The sequence below is a fragment of the Schistocerca piceifrons genome, chromosome X (assembly GCF_021461385.2).
Source record: "Schistocerca piceifrons isolate TAMUIC-IGC-003096 chromosome X, iqSchPice1.1, whole genome shotgun sequence".
Classification (NCBI taxonomy): domain Eukaryota; kingdom Metazoa; phylum Arthropoda; class Insecta; order Orthoptera; family Acrididae; genus Schistocerca; species Schistocerca piceifrons.
In genome coordinates, this window is record NC_060149.1 from 634,558,693 (window position 1) to 634,580,609 (window position 21,917).

The following is a 21,917-nucleotide window of genomic DNA, read 5'->3' on the forward strand; positions in this document are numbered from 1 at the left end:
TCCTTCTGCAGGTGAAGAGAGAGCAGCCCTTTTTGAAAGAAAGGATTTTCGAAGGAGGAATACCATTCCTAGTGGCAAAATCCAGTCTCTGTTAGCTGATCAATTGGAGAAGTATCCCAATCTGCCACCAAATCCTTTCCAAGACTATGCCAAATATGATGGAACAGTAAGTTCTTCCAATCTATGCCTAGTTAAAAATACTTTATTTAGAATTGTTATACTGTTTTGGGAATTTGTTAATTCATAAATGTGAAGTATGTAAATGAACTGTGTTAAGACATAAATTCAGTATCTTACTTCAACAGAATCACCAGAAAATAACATTAAAAGAGTTAAAATTAAACAGTGACACAGTCTCACAGTGCATGCATTACTCATTAATCAGCTAGTCAGTTAATTCAATATTCCCTTAATGTAAATAATCACTACCTCTATCAAAATTATGTGCAGTTCAGATTATTCTCTGAGAGATAATCAGGACTGATTGATGTGTTTCCTGTTTATGAAAAGAAGACGATGCTGGATGAAATTATTGTCCCTCACAAAAGAAAATGTTTGTTTGAAAAGCAGAAAGTTGCAGAAAACCTGACTGACTACAAACCTCCCAAAGCAACAGATTCGAGATTCTGTTGCTAATGAGACAGGCATAGTTTTAAAAACTGAAAACTAAATTGCATTTAATGGAAAAAGAAGTGTGAGCAACAAAATTAGTAATAAAAAGTCGGCAATAACTCGTGAAGGAGAATCAGACAGTCCAATGTGTCGGTATAGGAAATACACTCAGGTGACAAAAAGTCATTCAATAGCGATATTCACATATACAGATGATCGTAATATCATGTGAAAAGGTTTCCGACGTGATTATGACCACATGATGGGAATTAACAGACTTTAAACACGGAATAGTAATTGGAGCCAAATTCATGGGACATCCCATTTTTGAAATCATTAAGGAATTCAACATTTAGAGATCCACAGTTTCAAGAGTGTGCTGAACATACCAAATTTAAGGCATCATTCTCACAACAGACAACACAGTGGCTGACGCCCTTCACTTATGATCAAAAGCAGCGGCATTTGCGTAGAGTTGTCAATACCAACAAAAACATTGCATGAAATAATTGCAGGAATCAATATGGGACATATGACAAACGTGTCTGTTCAGACATTGCAGCGAAATTTTGCATTAATGGGCTTGGCAACTGAGGACCTACACAAGTGCTTTTGCTTACAGCATGACATCACCTGCACGACCTCTCGTGGGCTGATTACCATATTGGTTGGAAACTAGACAAATAGAAAACCATTGCCTGATCAGATAAGTCCCAATTTCTGTTGGTAAGAGCTGACAGTAGGATTAGAGTGTAGCACAGACCCCATGAAGCCATGGAACCAGATTGTCAACAAGTCACTGTGGCTCCATAATGATGTGGGCTGTGTTGATATGGAATGGATTGGGTCCTGTGGTCCAACTGAACTAATCATTGACAGGAAATGGTTAAGTCTGGATACTTGGAGACCATTTGGAACCATTGGTGGATTTCATGTTCCCAAACAACAATGAAATTTTTATGGATGACAATGTGTCACATCACCAGGTCACAATTGTTTGCGATTGGTTTGAAGAACATTCTGGACAATTCGAGCAAATGATTTGGCTACCCAGATTGCCCAACGTGAATCCCATTGAATTGAAAGGTCAATTTGTGCACAAAATCCTGCACCAGTGACACTTTTGTAACTGTGGATGGGTGTAGAAGGAGCATGGCTCAATATTCTGCAGGGTACTTCTAACGACTTTTTGAATCCATGCCACATCAAGTTGGTGCACTGTGTCGGGCAAAAGGAAGTCCAACATGATACAAGAAGTATCCCATGACTTCTTTTTTTTGTCACCTCAGTGTAAATTGCTGTTGGTGAAACCTGCAACACCATGGAAGGGCTCTTGAATCTGTTATGAAACTTAAATGGTATTGAATGCAAGGGTTTGAAGGTGAGCCACATTATTGGCACATTTTAACACTGGTGTGTGTGGGTGGTATAGTACTAGATAGGCATGTATGCAGTACTCTGTGTTAAAGTCTGGCCACCTCGCTTTATGCTGAAGCTTATTAGTCACACCATTAATGCTGGATCATTGCCCTGTTTTTTCAAAAGGTTTTCCATCTGGCTGAGGATTATATGAGATGGATTTTCTTCTTACAAGCCATGTACCAGAGAATCGCTGTATTAATCTGTATTAGTTGACTCTTATGGACATTCTATGCACCTGGTTGTGCTTTCCTTTTATGGAAAATAAAAATGTATTACAATTGTAGTGGGTGTTATCAATCATGAATGATATTTAAACACTTGTGGATGTCTCATCGAGAGAAACATCATTATCACAGTCAGTATTTCCTTTAGTATTTGTGAGCTGCTGTAAGTTTTTGAATGTTATGGACCAAGTTAGAGATTTTACCTGTCTGCTAGGTTGACTGCTGGTGGATGAGTTGTTACGTATCCTTACCATACAGTCTGTCTTCTTGTTGAGAAGGCTTGAAAATTCAGGTCAGCTGTGGGTAAACATTGTGTTATTGAAATATGGCACTAGAAGGGTGACAGTTGAGGGAGGAGTGTGTAGGATTCATAGAATACCATTTGGGCCTGAGACTTTGAAAACATAGCATCTAGTTTTGTTGAAATTAGCATTTCTTGTGTAAACAATTAGACAGATAAATTTAAAAGACTGTAAACTCTCCTTGTTAGTAGTGTGTATTTTCGTTTTGTAACAATATAATGAAAAGACTGTCATACTATTAGCTTTCAGCCAACAAGGCCTTTGTCAATATTAGACAACATGTGCGCGCGCGCGCACACACACACACACACACACACACACACACACACACACACACACACATGACCAGTCTCTGGCAGCTGGAGCCAGACTGCTAGCTGCAGGGCATTATGGGAGAGGCAACTGTGTGGGTATAAGGAGGAGGCTGGGGTGAGGAGAGTGAAGTGCTGCTGGGATTGTGCAGGGATGATTTGGAGAGTGGGGCAGCTAGATGCAGTCGGGAGGTTAGACAGGGGACAGAGGAGGGGGGGGGGGGGAGAGAGAGAGAGAGAGAGAGAGAGAGAGAGAGAGAGAGAGAGAGAGAGAGAGAGAGAGAGAGAGAGAGGGGGGGGGGGGTGAGGGGGTAGCAGAAATGGAGAGAAGTAAAAAAGACTGGGTGCATTGGTGGAATAGTGGAATAGAGGGCTGTGTAGTGCTGGAATAGGAACAGTGAAAGGGCTAGACGGGTAAGGACAATGACTAACGAAGGTTGAGACCAGGAGGCAGTTGGGAGTTGGTTTGTTAAATACTATTGTTTCATCACTTCTTTTAAGAAAGAAATCAAACTGACATCTTAAAACTATAATACTGGCAAATTTGAAAGTGATTCTAGTTACAGATGTTTTAAGTGTACTCTGTAAATGAGGAATAGCTTGTGCGAGTTCTGTATAAGCAGGGCCAGTTGAACAGTTTTGCACAGAAATGACTACCACGTGACATCCTCCCCTATTTTCCCTCATACATTTTCAGCCATGCCAGTTTTTGCTAGTAATTTTGATAAGCACTGTATAAAAGTCTTGCACTTGAGTGCTCAGGGTGCCCATCTGAACTTCGCACTCCAAATGGCCGCTGTTAATTATGATAAGTCTTGTCTAGAAATTTTACAGTTATGGCTTTCCAACCTGCAGCTTATGTCACTTGTGCCTTAACTTGCACTGTGCATAAGTAGACTTGCAAAATTTTCACATTTGCTAGCATGTATTGAACAAGATACATCAGTAACGATTAAATTTTTGTACGTTAACACTAAGGTAAATCTACCACAGTGGTGCAGCACCTGATACATATGACACATAAGATGAGATGATACTGTAAGAAAAACACTTGATAGTGGGAATAATTACTGGAAATCTCTCGTGCATGACATAGATTAAATAAAAATTGCAATTAGCACCAGCAAATATACATACATTAAAAAATATTGAAATAGACTACAGAGTGGATGTGTCAACTGTACATCCAGAATACATGCTTTTTATTCATTGCAAGTGTTGTGTCTAGACAAGACAGCCTAGACACAATGAGAGGAAGCCGAAAGGCACGCGCTAAGCTAAAGCAGGATGGCGTGAGGTCTGAAATAGGATACGTAATGAATGCTATAAAGAAAAGTACGTAGCTTCTGGAATACTTAACTTTAATCCATCCTTTTGGTACATCTGGAGATTGTGGCGATACAAGTGAGACTCTTTAGATACATGCAATGTTACTAATGGCGCCTTGCTAGGTTGTAGCCATTGACTTAGCTGAAGGCTATTCTAACTATCTACTCTGCAAATGAGCGAGGCTTCGTAAGTGTAGTCGCTAGCTACGTTGTCCGTACAACTGGGGCGAGTGCTATCCCGTATCTCGAGACCTGCCTTGTGGTGGTGCTCGGTCTGCGATCACACAGTGGCGACACGCGGGTCCGACATGTACTAATGGACTGCGGCCGATTTAAAGGTACCACCTAGCAAGTGTGGTGTCTGGCGGTGACACCACAGCAAGAGTACATTATTTTACAGGCCTTTTATGCAGAATTGCAGTGCAGTGTGTGACAAGAGTTGGTTAAATGTGAGAAACTAATATGGTGCAGTAAAAATCCAGAACCTGATTTCAAAAGGTACCTGCACTTAACGAGTGTTTCCTTCTGTGCTGGTGCAACTGTCACAAGAACAATGACCCCTCTCACCTAATGATGCTTTCCTTGTATTAAGCTGACAGATCTTTTATCATTATAAAATCATCCTGGAACAAACACATTACTGATACTGGTTAATGTACTTGTCTATAGACATTTATCTTTCTGGCTTCTAGATTAGTCTGTGTGAGTGTAATTGTTTGAAAATGTTTTGCCCATGTGACTAATTTGATGTTTTTTCATAATGTTTTCAGCGTGAAATTAAATTATTGCCTTTTTGTCAGTCCCAAGTCCTGCGTGTCTATTAATAACTATCTCATTTTTCTCCCTGCAGGCTCAGGTTGGGATGTCCAAAAGATCGTATGGTATCTTTTTAACTATGTTACCAGAAGAGCAAAGGAATTATCCAATGCATGTTGTTGTACTGGCAAATGCAAAAGTGCAAGACCTTATTGGGCTGATATGCTGGAAAGTGACACAAGAATATGGCGTGAACAAGCTGAAGTATGTCTTACATTAACAGATGTAGAATGTTAATTTTGCATTGCAAATTGTTTTACAGAACCTTTTGTCAGCAATTTTTTTAGTTGTGCAGGTAGCATGCTATGTTCAAATAGACGTAGGTGTCTGACTTTGTATCTTAATGCCACATGGTGCTTCAGAGCAGATAATGTTTCAACATTTTCTCTTAGAGCTCAAGCATTCAAGGCAAGAGTAACCTCCAGCTGCCATAGCAGTGTTTCTTTGTACACCGTGTTAAGTCCTTTTTTATGTACTTCTATGAAGAACTGCACAGTACCTGTATATTTGTCTGTCTTGAATAGTGTTTATTAAGGTTTTTCAAAGTATTTTTCAAGGATTAGTGTCACATGAGCTGATTTTGTTGCACAGCGATAGCCAGAAACAGTGTTGCAGCAGTATGTAGATTATACGTAGACACTATTTTGGTTAATGTTATATTCCTTGTGTAGATGAAATGTAGGTTAAAGATGGACAGGGACTGCACTTCTTGTGTATGGAGGTAGGGGGAATGCCCTTGAGATCTCTGATATTTGCAGCACCTTCCAGTGCACTCAACCTTGCCAGTCCACATACACCAGAGTGTGAATTGAGAGTTGTGATGGGGTTGTGAATCTGTGGGCAGACAGTGAAAGTGACACTGATTGCATAATTTTCCACTCTAACAGGTTACATGGCCTGGTTATTATTGAAAATACTTCTGAACCAGGGTGATACATATTGTGATCTTGTGTTTTGGGTCTGGAGCTGATCTTCCTGAAAGGTCTGGACAGGCACAAAGGGTGGGTTTGCTGGTCATTGGAAGGTTTAGTATTGGGTTGTTGATGGGGACCACTGGGAAAATAAAAGGCAGGTCAGGACAGTTGGCCAGTATCAACTTTGTGTGCTTGCCATGCAGTCTAATCAGAGATGTGGAAGCAGTTATGGAGCTCACTGGGTGCAACCAGCTCATTTCAGTTCATATGATTTCTGCTGCCCATATTCAGAGCCCATTCTATAGTTTCTACAATAGCTCACTACACTGATGAAGACAGCTGACCTTGCATGCAGGGTGGAAGCTGAGGTAGTGGTTTGCAGCTTTGTTCCCAGAACTGTCTTTTTATGACTGAAAGAACATAGACGCAGTCACTGACATGTTTATTACACAAACACCATGAAAATGGAAGTCCAATTCACAAGCCAAAGTCCATTCCAATAAACAGTGTCCAGTTAGTTTGGCCAAGTGTAGGCAGTGAATGATAGACTATACCAAAATGTTAGTACAGAATTCAAAGTGCTGTCATAATTTTCGATCGCTGGCATAGGTAACAGCATAGAGAAGTGAGATGAACTGACTGCAGTGGTCTGTGTGCTCATTTAAATAAGGCCGTGCGTAGTGTCTGCACCTGCGTGAGTACAGTGGTAGTGCTGTGGCTAGTGTTTTGTTGTTGTTAATCTCTTTGGTGGATCGACCAAGGTAGCCATAGCAGGACATGGTGCTGCCACTTCTTGGATTTTTTGCTTTTCATATCTGGCTACGATGTAAAGTGGCAGTCATTGCAGATTGTGGTCCTCTGGTTTGGAGCCAAGTTCAGGATTTAGACCAATGGTTTAAATAATTCAGAGACAATCTTTTCTACATATTTCTTGAGCTGTACTGTCAAGTGGAGAATTGTGGACCCCTCATAATAGGTCGTATGTGCATTCCACACAGAAAGCAGCTGTAGAGATGTTGGGTTTTACAACCATACTGGTGAGGTGGGGAGCCATTTTTCTGTGTCATGATCGTGTCCACTGCTCCCTACCCAGGCATTTTGGGTTCAAATAGCAGTCGTGAGAAAGATGCCAAAAGATGGGTAGTACTTTTCTTATAGTATTTCAAATATGTTTACCAGAGAAGAATAAGTGATCATGTCTTGCAGGCATGTTCAGCTCTCCCTCTCTGGCTCATGTAAAGTGAGGTTGCTCTGTAACACTTGGCAGTCCTGGGCTTGGTGGTAGCTGATACACTACTGCCCTTAGCTGAGCTGGAGCTGAATCAGCAGCAGCAGAAATGACTGGTGGTCAAGGGCTCTCAACTCACCTTATGCTGCAGTCTGTGGCCAAAGTACTGGGGCAGAGTAAAGTTATGAACCATCAGGTAAAAGTGACAGCTGACGATGAAGGGTGGCTGCCCAGTGGGTGCTGGACAGATGGAGGGTTCAACCGTCAGCACAATTGGACAGTGTGTGGTTGCCATCTGATTACGGTGGCTGCTGGGTCAGTGCCCATGTGGCTCGATGCACATGTCTAAATGACACCTCAGAGGCCATTTGTTTGGCTGCAGCTGGCAGTAGTTCCACAACAATGACGCAATGCTGATGTGACACCCTGTGTCTCTGGTTGCTGCAGGGTCATTGTAATATGAATGACAGCTAGTGCTCAGGTGTTGTCATCATCTGTGAAGTAATTCACACAGTACGTGCTAAAAAATGTGTTGCGCCTGGTTGTAAAATGGACCAATGGAAACAGCTATTTGGGATTGTTGAAGAGCTGTGCAATATCTCAGGAGATATCCTTCACGGACTCCCCTGCTCACTTTCAAGAGAATTCACAGTAAGACTCAACATCTAATTAAATGCAGAAAGAAGGAATACTATGTCACCTCTCTGGGAATGTACACCTCTTCATCCCAGATGCAGACAAAATTTTGTATTCTTCTGGGCCACCAGAGGTCAGCAACTGTTCCAAGTCTTTTCCTTTAGACTGGTTTTTTTACTGATGTTTTTGATCTTGGTGAACGCCTTGTGAAATACTTTGCAACAATGCTGGCATACTCTTCTTAACTGGTTACCTTTTGAATGCATAAACAATAAGTTCAAAGGAGTTTATAGGTGTCTTTTTATTTTATTTTATTTATTTATTTATTGTTTGCATTGTCAAGATAGTATTATCATCCCAATCTTTAAACCAAGCAAAAACCTGCACCCATTCCATTTAAAGCTACTGATTGATTAGCCACGCCAGTATGCCCTGAAAACTGCTTGAAAGGAAGGTCACTTATCGGTTGTGGTAGGTCCTTGAATCTATCTGTCTGGCCATCCAGATTTAGGTTTTCTGGGATTTCCCTGAATCACACCAGGCAAATGACAGGACAGTTCCTTGGAAAGGTTCCTTCTCCATCCTTAAGAAAACAATCTGAGCTAATACTCAGTCTCTAATGATCCCATTTACAACTGGACATTAAATCCTAATCTTCATTACTTCGAATCTTGGGACATTTCCTCCACCTATCATGGTGATTTCTGGGGGGATAATCCCAACTGACCATCTGGTTAGGATTGAAACTGCAATCCGACAGCTGTTTTGACCTACATAAGGCATACACCACCACTTGTTACCATTACATTTAGCTTACCTGTCATGACTGGGGTTTTGAGGCTGCCTACCAATTTTTATTCATCAGTTTTTATCACAGTGGTTGTTTTGGATTAGAGTTGGTACTACACCCTGTTCCTCATGGATCCGAGAGAATGATATCCTGCAGTGCTCCATGCTGAGTTGTTACACTCTTCCTCATTGCCCTCGATGGGCTACTGGTTGCCCTCATGCTACATGTTGGCAACTTTAGCATTTGATAAAGCTCTCACTCTGTAGTCTTGACTGAAGGCCAGCTCTGAGATGCCATCCAGAGGGGCTCCAATTGGAATCTTTCCTTTGGTTTCCCCTGCAAAAACACGAGTCATGCATTTCTGTCATACCTCGGTCCAGCTTGATCCAGAACTCTACTTTGGTACCCACTGCTTGGAGATTGTTGTGCAGTCCCAGTTTTTTTTTGGTCCCTTGATCCTACTTCTTTTGTCAGCTGTCTTTGTCATCTCCTTGTTACTCTTGTATCGCCTTCTGCCACAGCCTGCTTCCCATTTTAGGGGTAGCAGTTAGTTGAATAGTGTGTTGTGTTCCCTTCTTCAATGCCTTGACTATAATGGATTGGGGTTGGAATAGTTGTGAGAACGATGGCTCCTGTTGCATACAGAGTTGCAGCGATCACTCACCTGTTCCCACTCACTGGCTGCCTTGACCATTTCTCTCACTTTGTTTTATTATTGATAGGTCAAGTGATGTCCATTACCACCAGAAGGCATTCTTTACTCTGTAACTGTCATTGCTCTTAACCAGGTTGGTGAGGTGGTTGGATACGGTTGGGGTTTCTCTTGACACAGATGAGCTGTGGGAGGCCCCTTGTCTGCTGTTCCTGAACCAGTCCATACATTTTTACTTCTTAAATTATTTCTCAGCTCGGGCATCACTATTGCCTTCGGTGCCTTGATTTTGCCACTCAAACATACTTTCATTATCTGATCACATTTCTGATGGTCATCACTGGCACCATATTAACTACTTCTTGACTGAGAGGCTGATGACTCTGCTGTTTAGTCCGTGAACCCTCCAGCTGATGAATGAATGAATGAATGAACAAACAAACGAATGCACTTGTTTGACCACACTAGAAGTGTTTATGCCACAAAACCATTGTGTGATATGTTTGTGCTTTGTTGTCATACAGTTACACCAACTCAGAATGGGTTATTGGAGCATTGTTCTCTTTAGGATGTAGAAAACAAAATATTGCATGATACTGCACTTCATCACTGGTCTGCACTATTTTGCTTTGGCTTTTGATGTGGCTTGGTATGGTACTGTGATACAGGAATTTCAGTGATTACCAAGACTGGATATATGTACCTATGAACAAACTAAAAATTAATTATATAACTTAATTTTTTTTGTGGGAGTGATAGTTAAAAATTTGTTACTAGATATGATAGAGGAGATCCATAGGAGAGCAATGCATCTCTCCTCAGGTTCATCTAGTAAACTAAAAAGTGTCACAGACGATAGTAATCCAACTCTAGTGGCAGAGATTACAAAATAGGATGTTGTGCATCAGAGCATAGTTTATTTTTAAAGTTTGTAGAGTTTCCATCCCTAGTAGAATCAACCAATATATTGCCTTCTCATACACGTCTCACGAAAGGACCATGAAGGTAAAAATTAGAGAGAGTTGAGCTCACACAGAGGCTAACCAATAGTCGTTCTTTCTGCACACCATTTGCAACTGGAACATTAAATGGGGAAGTGCTGTTGTTACACAAAGTGCACTCCACCGCATACAATAAGGTGGCTTGCGGAGTAAAGATGTATGTATAGGTGCACCTGTAATGTAACCTGTATTGCAGATTATGACATGAAGGAGACTGGTAGTAATTTAAATAGAGATTAATGTAAAGTATTTGCAGGAAATTAATACTTTTCCTCTTAACAGGGACAATGTTGCTTACTATGGCCTTTATATTGCTGAAGATGATGGAGAAGTTGATTGGTACTTCCCTTGTATTGATCCACGAGAGACTGTTGGAAAGTTTACATTTGCATATTTGGCCCTTGTTGAACTCAAAGAAGCAGTGAAGCAAGTAGACAACTCCAAAGATGAGAGGTGAGTGACATTTACACTGGATGTAATTTCACAGAGAAATCTGAAATAAGATATTATGATTAAATCTATGTTGGAACAACAAAACTTAACGCTTCTGTTACTCAACAGAAGAAAATCCGGGGACTGAATGAGTTATGCTGAGTAAAGATTCTGCCAGTAGTTTGGTACCATATGTTTCATGGGTAGATGCGTAATTCATGCTGTGTGAAGTAATGCAAGAAAAAAAATTGTGGTAGAAAAGTGGATGTCATCATAGAAAATAGCATGTCCACTTTTTGACAAGCAATTTCAATCATGATTATTGAAAGTCTATATTTAAAACTGATACAGCCTTCCACTTTCTTTCAAACAAAGAATGATTTGTTGCTTGAGGCTGAGAATTAAGCTTTGTGTAGAAGACTATTATGTAGGTCCTTTTTCACATGGGTAATAACTGATATCATTTCTGTTGAAAGAACAGTGCATGCCTCGGACAGTATAAGTAATGTTATCAAAAGATATGATATACCTTTACCAGTTACATATTATTTGAGAAAATGTGATAAGATTGTAAACTTGCATTATGGTTCTATTTTTGTTTCTTTTGCCTCTGTAAACAGAATTGTAAATTTTGTTTTGTTTGGATCAGCAAATCTGCACAAGTATCTGTTTACATGGAATTGCATAAAGACCAAATTTTTGTAAGCATGTGCAACTATTTCTCATTAATGTAATTAACTTATTCTTCTAAAATCATTATTTCCCATGACTGGAAACCGCTGCACTTCCGGTGGAATTATAATTTCCAGAGTATGGTGTAATGGATGCTTTAGGTTTTTTATTTATTTATTTATTTATTTTTTTCTTTCTCCAATGGGGTGACTGTAGTGACATGGGAGCTGGGGAAGTAAATGAGGCTCTTCAACAATTTTACGATAAGAGATAGGAAGAAAATGGAACAGGGGGGAGAGCTGTTGACCTTCAGATTGAACTAGGTATGAGTAGGAAAGATCTGGGTGTGTTAAAGAGACTGAAGGTTAAACAGAGGTGGGAAGTGATAACAGGCAGTAGAAGGTGTAGACATAGGACTTCTTCTTACAGCTTTGTGGTAAATGTGGAAAAATAAGTTTTACCTTTTCCTGCAGTTGGAAATGGGTGAGCCTCAGATAGATGCAGGTGTAGAGGACATCAAACTTTCAGCAAGAAATCGAAAAGTAAGACTGCAGGGAGGAGGATAATTTTAGCATTCAGTACAGGCAACCATTATAGTGATGTTCACATAAAAAGGGTGCTCTGTGATGCATTCTGCATAGAGAGAGGTGGAGAATACTTTGCAGTGTTGTCTGTGTGCACTTTGTCTCTGTCCCACTGCACATGCTTCAGCTGTTGCCCACCATGGCAACTGGCAACACTGGGGTAAGTGCTGTACTGGACCACTGATACTGCTTCTGACTCTGTCTTGTAGAATTTATGTACTCATAAAACTACATCATTTATTACCATAATACTTGTCATGTTTGCTTAAGGCCACCCATAATGAACACTATAATGGCTAAGTAACATCACCAAATGCAAAAGCAGAGAAAAAGCAAAGCTCTGTACTGTGGCCCTGATGGAACAGTTGGAGTGAACTAACTGCCGTGTCATCCTCTGGATGTGGTATGGAGCAGTGTGGGGTGTCAGCACACCACTCTCCCAGCTGTTGTCAGCTTCCTTGACCTTGGAGCTGTTACTTCTCATTCAAGTAGCTCCTCAATTGGCCTCACAAGACTGAATGCACCCTGTACCAGTTCTCCCCCACCAAGGAAAAATCCGTGACAGTACTTGGAATTGAGCCCAGATCCTTAGTATAGCCACCAGACACATTAACCACTGAGATACAGATGCAGACTCACCATACTCAGGCTTGTACCAAAATCAACAATAAAAGTTCTATGTGCACATGGAAGTGCACGATACAGGCTGATGTGGCAGAATGGTGCTGTCAACTGGAGTGTCATGTGGTACACTGATCCTTGCCACTGTGCATTGCCTCACCACCTGCTGTCTTGATGTGCACACCACTGTAGTGGAAAATTTTCAACACTCTGTTGCTAACACTTGATTAATTACACCTTGCATTAGTGGTCCATGCAGATTTCTAAAAGGGGAGGAACAAAGGTTTAATTACTACTCAGGGTTATAGCATAAACACTCTTTTGCACTGTAAAATTATGCAAGTACATAAAATGTACAATGGGGAAAGGCAAAGGAAGTGAGTGTGAGAGACTGAGAGACTCAAAAGTTGACTTACAGGCAATGCCAAAAGACAGGTAACAGGTAGTGGCTTTATTGCTGTGACGGTATGGTTCAAATGGCTCTGAGCACTATGGGACTCAACTGCTGAAGTCATAAGACCCCTAGAACTTAGAACTACCTAACTAACCTAAGGATGACACACACATCCATGCCCGAGGCAGGATTCGAACCTGCGACCGTAGCGATCGCGCGGTTCCAGACTGTAGCGCCTAGAACCGCTTGGCCACTCCGGCCGGCTTCTGATGGTATGGTGAGCATCATTGTCTAATAATGCATTTTCACATCTTGGGCTCCTTTTTGCATGGTGAAGTTTTCTTGACATTGCTGTTCTTCCATTGTCTTGTTGATGACACTCAACAGCATTCTTAGACACAGGCACAGTGAGCTCATAATTTGCAATGTCTTTCTGATATGCTGGTGGTTGTGGCATGTGTCCTGTGGGTGAACTCTTTCCTGTACACCAGTGGGTGGTGCAGGAGCAATGTCAACAGTAGGTGGTTACTAGATGTGACCCTGGTGACTGCAGTGCACAGGAAAGCTTCAGTGTTGTCCAGTAGTGGTACTGCTGCTCCTGCTGAAAACTGACAGTGCTGTTGATATGAGCTCCTCTAGGCAGTGATGCGGAAAGTGTCAGATCTGCCACATGGTGCTACTAGCTCTTAGTTTGTCAAAGTGAGATTGCTCTCCAGCTGTGTCAGTTGTCCATATATGGCAATGATATTTATTGGTTTTTGAGTCAGTCAGTCTTCCATCTGCAGGCAGACTCTAGTTCCATAGCCTTAAAATCAACTACACAGGCATAGCTTTCTTGTGTCAATGAACAGCATGGAGTGACATTGTTCTTCACATAATGGAGCAATTCTCATTCTTCAGGTATCACGTACAAATTACATTACTGTCCAGCTGTGACTGTAAACTGTGGCAAAGCTGGATAACCTTCTGGTTGCAGTTGTACCCCATATGTTATCCTGTTGGCTAATTTTGAGCAGCATATTTGCAAAAATGATTGTCATGGATAACTTTGTGAGTTTACCTCCTTCATACTGCTCTTCATTCAAAATCTTGCTGTCTTGAAAGTGCCCATGTGCTAACTGGTGTAAGCAATGCAGTTGGTTCTTTAGTCATCTGGTGTAGCTATGATATCTGGATTGCTGTTCAGTAGGTTCTGTCTGCAATTCCATTGAAGGGTTGCATTTTCATCTGTAGAATGACTCTTGAGATGTGCGCTTTCAGGTAATACACAATGTAATATTGAGCATAAAAGCAGTATTTAAAATAGAATGGTTTGACATGTGCTCGATGTGTTCCTTCAAGTAATCCATTCCTTACTGCACAGTGTGTTTGTGAATGTATTCTGTTCCCATGTAGTCATTAAAATGTGGTATACGTGGTTTTGTTGAGGAAATAACTTCCTTTCTCATGGGACATTGTAGAGGGTATTTAATATCTCAGAATAATTCTTACCACTAGAACATAGACTATTATGTCAGCATTATGTTGTGGTATGGGTCCCCAGTGGTGTACATATACTGAAAGGTGATGAATTGATTTCCATATTCAGTGAGCAGTAGTAGTTCAGAACGTCAATCAGTATTAGATTGTTTGTCAAATACATGCCCAGATTTACTAACAAAAATGAGTATTATTTGCACACTTGATTGTGTACTCTTGTTCTACTAGTAACTCTCACAAAGTAGTTTTAGTATGTTATGTCTGCAGTCTGTATCTCATAAATGAACAGAGCTGACTGCAGGATCTGTGTTCATTTCTACAGACTAAATTTTTGTTCTGTAAGGCGGTCATATGGCAGTATTAAATTAGTTTCATAATGCCACAACTGAGTGACATCAGTCAAATAGATCTATAATTAAGTGGATATTTCCAGTAACCCATTCTGAAAACAGGAATGAGCTGCATGTTTTTCTAATTGCTGAGAATGCTTCATTGCTCCAGCAGCTTACAGTGAACAGCTACTAGAAGGGAAGCCAGTTCTTTTACATAATTTGTATCTAATTGTATGGGTATCACATTGGGGCCAGCTGCCTTTACTCTTTTGAGTGATTCTAGTTTATTTTCTATTCTGCAATCATTTACGTAAATATCTGACATTTCAGCATTTGTGCAATGACTGAAAAGGGGAACTGTTGTACAATGTTCCACAGTGAAACAATTTTGGAAAAGTTCAGTATTTTGATTCTCTCTCCATTTCAGTGACAGTACAATTACTGAGAGCCTGTGTAGATGCTTTTTTATCAATTTACTGCTTCTTGTAACACACTGGCTTTTCAGGAATTTCTTGTTGAATAGTCAATGAACTGACAAAATCGTCAACGCAGGTATTGAGTGATTGTACGTCCTAAGAAATGTTCGTATCACATTCATTAAATGCTTCTTGCATTGGTCTCTTTTGACTCATTTCAACTTTTTTTTAGTTGTTCTTTGCCAGCAATGCTATTATTACTTCATTGAAATCTATGATGAAGCTCTCTTTGCTTTTGTAGCAATTTCCTAAGATGTCTTTTTCCCTCCTTCACAACCTTGTTTGGCAAATGCATGTCTATAGCATATTGTACAGTACTTTAGAGTTTTATCCATTTGTGCTCCACATTTTTATCCACATTGATGAGTGTTTGGTCTTGACTGCTCGGGTAATCTTCATGGTCACTGATTTCCTTTCCTACTTTAATGAAATTAAAAAGTTGGGCTGTCTTAGTTACCAAGAGATCTTGGATGTTGCTACCATGGAGTTGGTTCTCTAACTGTGAAAAGTGATTTTCAGAAAGAACGTTCAGGACAGTCTCACAAATTCCTGTGCCTAACATCTGTTTTAATCATATTAGTCTCCCATTCTAGAAGTGGCTAATTGAAATCTGTCCCCATCACTATAACACTATCAGGAAATCTATGCACAATATTTTCCAAGTTTTTCTGAGAATATTGTCTCTTAAGACATATGGTCTATAAAAGCATCTAGTTACCATTTTAGACTTGGCTGTATGCTTATCTTCACACAGAATGTTTCACATTTGGAATCCTAATAACAACATTAGGTAGTATAGAGTAGTATAGAGTTCTGTACAGCATTACGTACACACCATGGCGGTGCTAGTGTCAAGCCTATATGGGTGATTGCCCTTTATTTGTTATTAATGTGGGTGAACTATTCCTCCCTCTAATTATGGCATATAAGGCATCAACAAGCCTATGGAGAGGATCCTCCAACCGAAAAATTTCCCATATACATGCCACACATACTCTACCACCCAAATACCTATTTCCTGCATGCAGTACACACCTGATGTGTTGAGAGGGGCGCTCCTATGCTCCATCTGAAAGCATAAAGAAACCTACATCAGAAATAATTACAGAATTAACTGTGCCTCTCTTTCAAGCTCTCCAATGGGCTCCAAAAAGGGGGACTGCAATTGCTTCTGGATACATTGCAGCAAAGCAATGCTTTCTGGAGTCATCAGTTCATCTAGCAATGTAGAGCAATTGAGGATGGCCTGTGAACACAGGTGGCAGATGTAATTTCTACCAACATGAGCTGCAGTTTGCAGCTGGCTGCACCCGATGTGTTCAGTAAATGTTAACGGAGCTTTCTCCACATCACAGATAGAGACATCCCTCTCAAATAAACACAAAAATTGTGTATTGACCTTCTTTTCTAACCTGACAGCTATTTCCCTGAAAGGACACATTACTCCCCCCAATTTTAGAGCTCCCAATGACCAGCATACCCACCATCACTGCTTGTCAGGGCTTTGCAGGCAGTGCAGTCACAGGCTTAGCAGACAAAGATTTGTTTGCAGGTTCAGATCTGGTGTCAGCTGTGGGTAGCACCTTGTATCTGTCACTAAAGTTTGGAGGACAGCTGTGTGGCCAGTATGCACTTTTGCTTTCTGCCCAGAGCATAAGGAACTCACAACTGTTTAGCATTCATCCAGATTGAGGACTAACTGGTCAGGATATGCATATCAGAAGGCACAAAGACATCAGGGAATTCTGTCAGCACAAAAGGTGGCCTGACGTTGGTGCAATCCAGGCCATCAGCCTAAAGTCTGTAGTGTGTGCATGATAGCCAGTGTAGCTTCTAGCTGTCTGAACAGCAGCCAATTCTTCTTGCATCCATATTTAAGCAGTAAGGTCCCTATCCATCTCCCACTATGTAGAGCCATAGTGATATTTCTCCATTAACAAGACATGCTGTTTCTTCTGGCAAGTACAGTCCTAGGTGTATTTCACACTTCTGTTCTACTCTTTCTCTGCAGGTAGAGCTCATGATGTTGATTCTAAAAGATTTTTCTGCATGAAGCCACATTGTTGTTGCTGTGGATAATCCTTTGCTTGTTTTAGTGTGGGCAGCAGGTACTTATGTGCTAGTGTATATTGTCACTGTTTCATGCTTAGCTCTGGGCCTGCATTGCATAGTTGTATATTATTTTTTGCTATCTTCATGTGCCTTCTCTTGAGAGTACTTCATGTATAACTCTTTCAGCTTGCATTAGGCACTTCAGTGTGTAGCTGTGATTCCAGCTTGTGTCAGCAGTGCATCCCAGCATTTGCTTTACAGCCATTGTCCATATATTGTACAACTCCAAACATCTGTGAGATCCTGCATTCTGTTTGTAATGGCAGGTTACATTCCCTCATTTGAAACATGCCATTGACAGGGTCACTTATTATGATGAATTAAGAAGCCCTCCGGTACTAGAATTCCAACATGGGGCAGGACAGTATCCTATCTTACAATGTGTAAAGGCTACTTTGGTATGGTACAACTGTTTGCTTGCAAGTACAGTTTGGTAATTCCATGCAATGTGAATATTATCTGAAATTCCTTTTATTTGTACCTCTTTAACTGTAATCAACTTCACTTCTTTAAACTCTGCTTTTGTTATCAGGCTAAACTGTGCACCACAAATGAAAAAAAAATTAAGTGCTCCTGTTCTGTTCTTCGGGCAGGTGATCACAATAAACTCATTCTCCCAGTCTAGTATCTAAGTGCTTCTTTCTCTTGTGCAAATGGACTACAGGGTTGCTCTGTTAAACAGTTACCAAGTGTTGAGTTTCCTTGTTTTTGTGAATCTACATTGCTTTACAATTTATTGATTTACTGTTGCTTCACTACATGCTCTTCTTTCTTCTCCTTCTCCATCCTCCTCTCCTCCCCCCACCCCCAAACCCCACCCTCACCCCCTACCACCTACCCCTCACCCTGCCAAGTTTCTGCTGGGATTTGGTCTTACTCAGTCACACAGCACTGTGTGCTCTTGTACATTACATTTTATACATGTAACCAGAGTTACGGACTCTTGTGTTGTCCATTTCCATGGTAATCCTGCATGTCTGTTGGTTCTAGATGTTTTGAAGTGGTGCTGGAATTCACTTCTCTTCTCAGCACATTGTGGAATACCTTCAGTTCACCTGCTTCTACTGTACACTGTTCATCAGAGACTTCACTAGCTTCAGAGTGACTGATCTTTGTAATTGAATCTTGCATGTGCCCCCCTTCTCCCCCCCCCCCCCCCCCCACACACACACACACACACAAACCCAGATGTACACACCTATAGGAACACTTATTGTCTGAGTGATTGCTCAGTTTGATAGAAGTGGTAGAGTAGAGGAAAGGAACATACTAAATGGAGAGCGAAATGTGTAGCTGGCAGTAAGGGAGTGGAGTGGGGTGGGGTGGGTTATTGGAAGATATGAGAGGAAAGACAGATGGCTCTCAATATCCGCAGCAAAATGTTGACTGGAAAAGGTTGCAGTCATAAAAGAGAGCTGGTGGTAAGGTAAATAAAAGTTCTGGATGCAGGATCAGTGGTGTGGAAAACAATACAACCAAAAAGGAAAACAGTAAGGGATTCAGAAGGGGACCAGGGGAGTTTAAGGCCAAAAGGATTGCAAGAATTAAAGTTATGCTGAAATTGTGGGTACCATGTGTATAGTTAAGTTGGGGAAGGGAGGAGGTAGGAAACTAAATGGCATGGGTACTGAAGCAGCTGTTGAAATTATTGATGCTGTGGTGTGCAGCATGTTCAGTAATTGGGTGGTAGAGTTTTTAGTCAGATATAGTGGATCAGTCATCATTACTGTAGAGAGAAATACTGTAATTTCCATCTGCACACAGGATGCTGCACATCAGTTGCAGCACCCCATCTATACAGTATTGCTGTACTCCCAACCTCATTGGCTTAAATATCCACTCCTCCCATTCCGACTCCTCTTCCCACCTTCACCCTCCATCTGACTTCTATCTGTCCTGCCTTTTTAACATTACTCCTCCCTTATCCAGACTTTGCACTCACCACTTCCCTCTGTTTCTCTCTCCCACATATGCATTTCCCTCAACAACAAACTCCCAAGAAACACCCCCACCCCCCTCCCCATCCCAGTGCTTTAAGAAAATGTTTTCTTCATTTATCAAACATCCTGTGATGATGATTCAAAAGAGAATTTTTCTCTGCTTGTCTTTGTCATGCACTCTTTTAGTTTACAGTTCATAAATACTATGAATGGCAAATGAATGACTGCTTTAACAGGAGAGAATTGTTAGGTTGTTAGCCCCTCTGTGTTGATACAAACACAAGCAAAGTTCTTTTAAGTATTTAAAGTGTGTTTCTTTCTCTTGTCTGTTTATTTAAACAAGTTGTTTCAATAAAATTGTGCTCAAAATTGTCTTGTTATTAACATTAAAATATTCATTATTGATTGCAGATTGATATTACACCAGGTTGGAAATTCTTGTGAAAGAATTAAAACTTAACTTATTATGCAACTGTGCACATGGAATATTTTAAGGTGTATAGGATATTGTTTAATGAGGGTTATAGTGATTTATGAATGATTAATGTTTCAGGTATTCTGCTGAAATTTCAGGAACCACAGAGAGTGGGACAAGGCCTAAAGGTTGGTAATATTTTGATTATTTGTTTAGAATATCTAAGTCACGAGAAGGAGGATAACATTTTTGAACACTCCTCTCCTGTCCCCTGGTGTGTGTGTGTGTGTGTGTGTGTGTGTGTGTGTGTGTGTTTTAGGGAGAATTACAATTATTTCATTATTAACAACCATTGTATTATATTGTTCCCCTTACCAGCATATTGGTATTGTTTCTAATCTGTATATATGAATAGTCAATCTTACAGTGTATGTTTAGTATATTTTCTTCATTATCCAGTAGCAGAGTTGTAAAAATCGACAGTGTTCTTTGTATTGTAGTCACCTAACAGTAAATTCTCTTGAGGTGGTTTTGTACCTGATACACTTTGTGCACATAAGAGAAATGATCTTTATTTATGCAGATATTCATGGCAATTTTGCTAGTTTTATAGCCTGTTTCTGATCTGTACCCATCCATTTGACAGGTATGAGAGACATCTCTTGTAATAAAGAACTTACTGGTTATAAACATCCCAAGTGAATGACCTCGTGGTAGTATCCAGTAGGCAGAACGTATTTGTGACTATATCTGGGGTCCACCTATGAAAGAAATCCTCAAGAGAGTAGTAGTCCCTTTTAGCCTCTGACTACTTCTCTGAAATCCAAAATGGATATGCAAATATTGTTTCTCAAATTTCTATCGTGGGCCACATTGATTTTTTTGTCTTTTTTAATTTTTTTGTTGTTATGTTTAGTTCAGTATAGAGATATCCATTTATGGCTGTTCCTTTGTTTAGACAAAGGAAGGATAATATTCATCAACTCTATAGCATTTGTAATCTACACATGCCCTGTCGGTGGTGGTAAATGGAAAGTGCTGTCCAGAAATCTCTCTGCAGTGACAGGGTTTAGGTCTTATGAACTTTGGGTTTCAATAAGTGAGAACTGATCAGCACTGCTAACTCACAAACTCTAATCATCCTGGAACACCTGCAGAACTGCACTGCAGGGAGGAAAGTGTGTGTAATCTTTGAGGAAGATAAATCCATTAAGCAAATTGAAATCTGTTTGAGTAACATGTCTGATCCAGTCAGTTGTCCCTCTTTAGATTTTTATTCTCTACCCCAAATGAAGGAAAGATTAAAGAACAAACTTTTATGATAAATGCCTTTTTTAAAACAGTGGAGGAACTTAGTTTTTGTAGAAGAAAGATAGCTGTGTTTTTGTCGACAGTAGATACATTTCTGACATATCACTGCTTCTGCTCTTTGAGGACAAAACCTTCAGTGAAATGGTGATCTCTTTATGGACAGGACCAGTGGTTCCCTGGCTGTCAATCTGAATGACAAATGCCACTCTGCTCCCATTCCTCTAACTGATCTTTTAGCAATTCCAGTGTTACACAGTGTAACATTTAATTTGCTCCTCTAGAAACCTTTGACAGAGAGGCTTTGATTGCAAATATCCCCAAAATTTTCATTACTCTTTTTGGGCTATACATTAAGCAGTGTCCATTACCGTTGGATGTTGATGCACAGGGGAGACATTCCTATTCAGACAATACTGAGAATGCTATCTCCTGTTCTACCATCCTTTCCTTAAGATAACCTGTGATGCTCATTTGAAGCATAATATCTTTGGTACCTCCACAAATGAAGCTTCTGGGGAAACATTCTGATTGGGTACAGTCTTTAATTCTGGATGACTTTTCATATATCGTAGCAGTGAATTTGTTAGACAAAATTAACAAAAAAGTGGTGTCTCCCAAATACCTGCTTTCATTTTCACTCTTTAATTGCAACTGACATGATATTTCAGCAGTTATTGATAAATCACCTTCAGTATGGAGTCAGTTAAATGCGCATTGTTTTTGGATGTTTTGCTGTTTTTTTTTACTGTTCTGCCAATCTTGTAACACCTACCACCCCTTTACAACTGTAGGGCAACTGGGTATGTTGCAGAAACCAAGATAATTTATTACTTGTTTAAACTGATTACAATATATTGGCCTAGCAAGACTGCAGTCCTTCTTATTCCAACAGGGAAGATATTTGAATATTATG

The 21,917-nt window shown here is 40.3% G+C and overlaps 1 protein-coding gene across 1 annotated transcript in view; it reads left to right on the forward strand.

Annotated features, from left to right (window-relative positions):
• The window catches only part of LOC124721288 (target of rapamycin complex 2 subunit MAPKAP1), a 111,998-nt gene that overhangs the window by 72,639 nt on the left and 17,442 nt on the right, over positions 1-21,917 (forward strand). The window contains exons 4-7 of the mRNA XM_047246197.1: positions 12-166; positions 5,050-5,219; positions 10,519-10,689; positions 19,832-19,881. Of these exons, the coding sequence (XP_047102153.1) occupies positions 12-166; positions 5,050-5,219; positions 10,519-10,689; positions 19,832-19,881 (546 nt within the window). The remainder of the gene's footprint in view (positions 1-11; positions 167-5,049; positions 5,220-10,518; positions 10,690-19,831; positions 19,882-21,917) is intronic.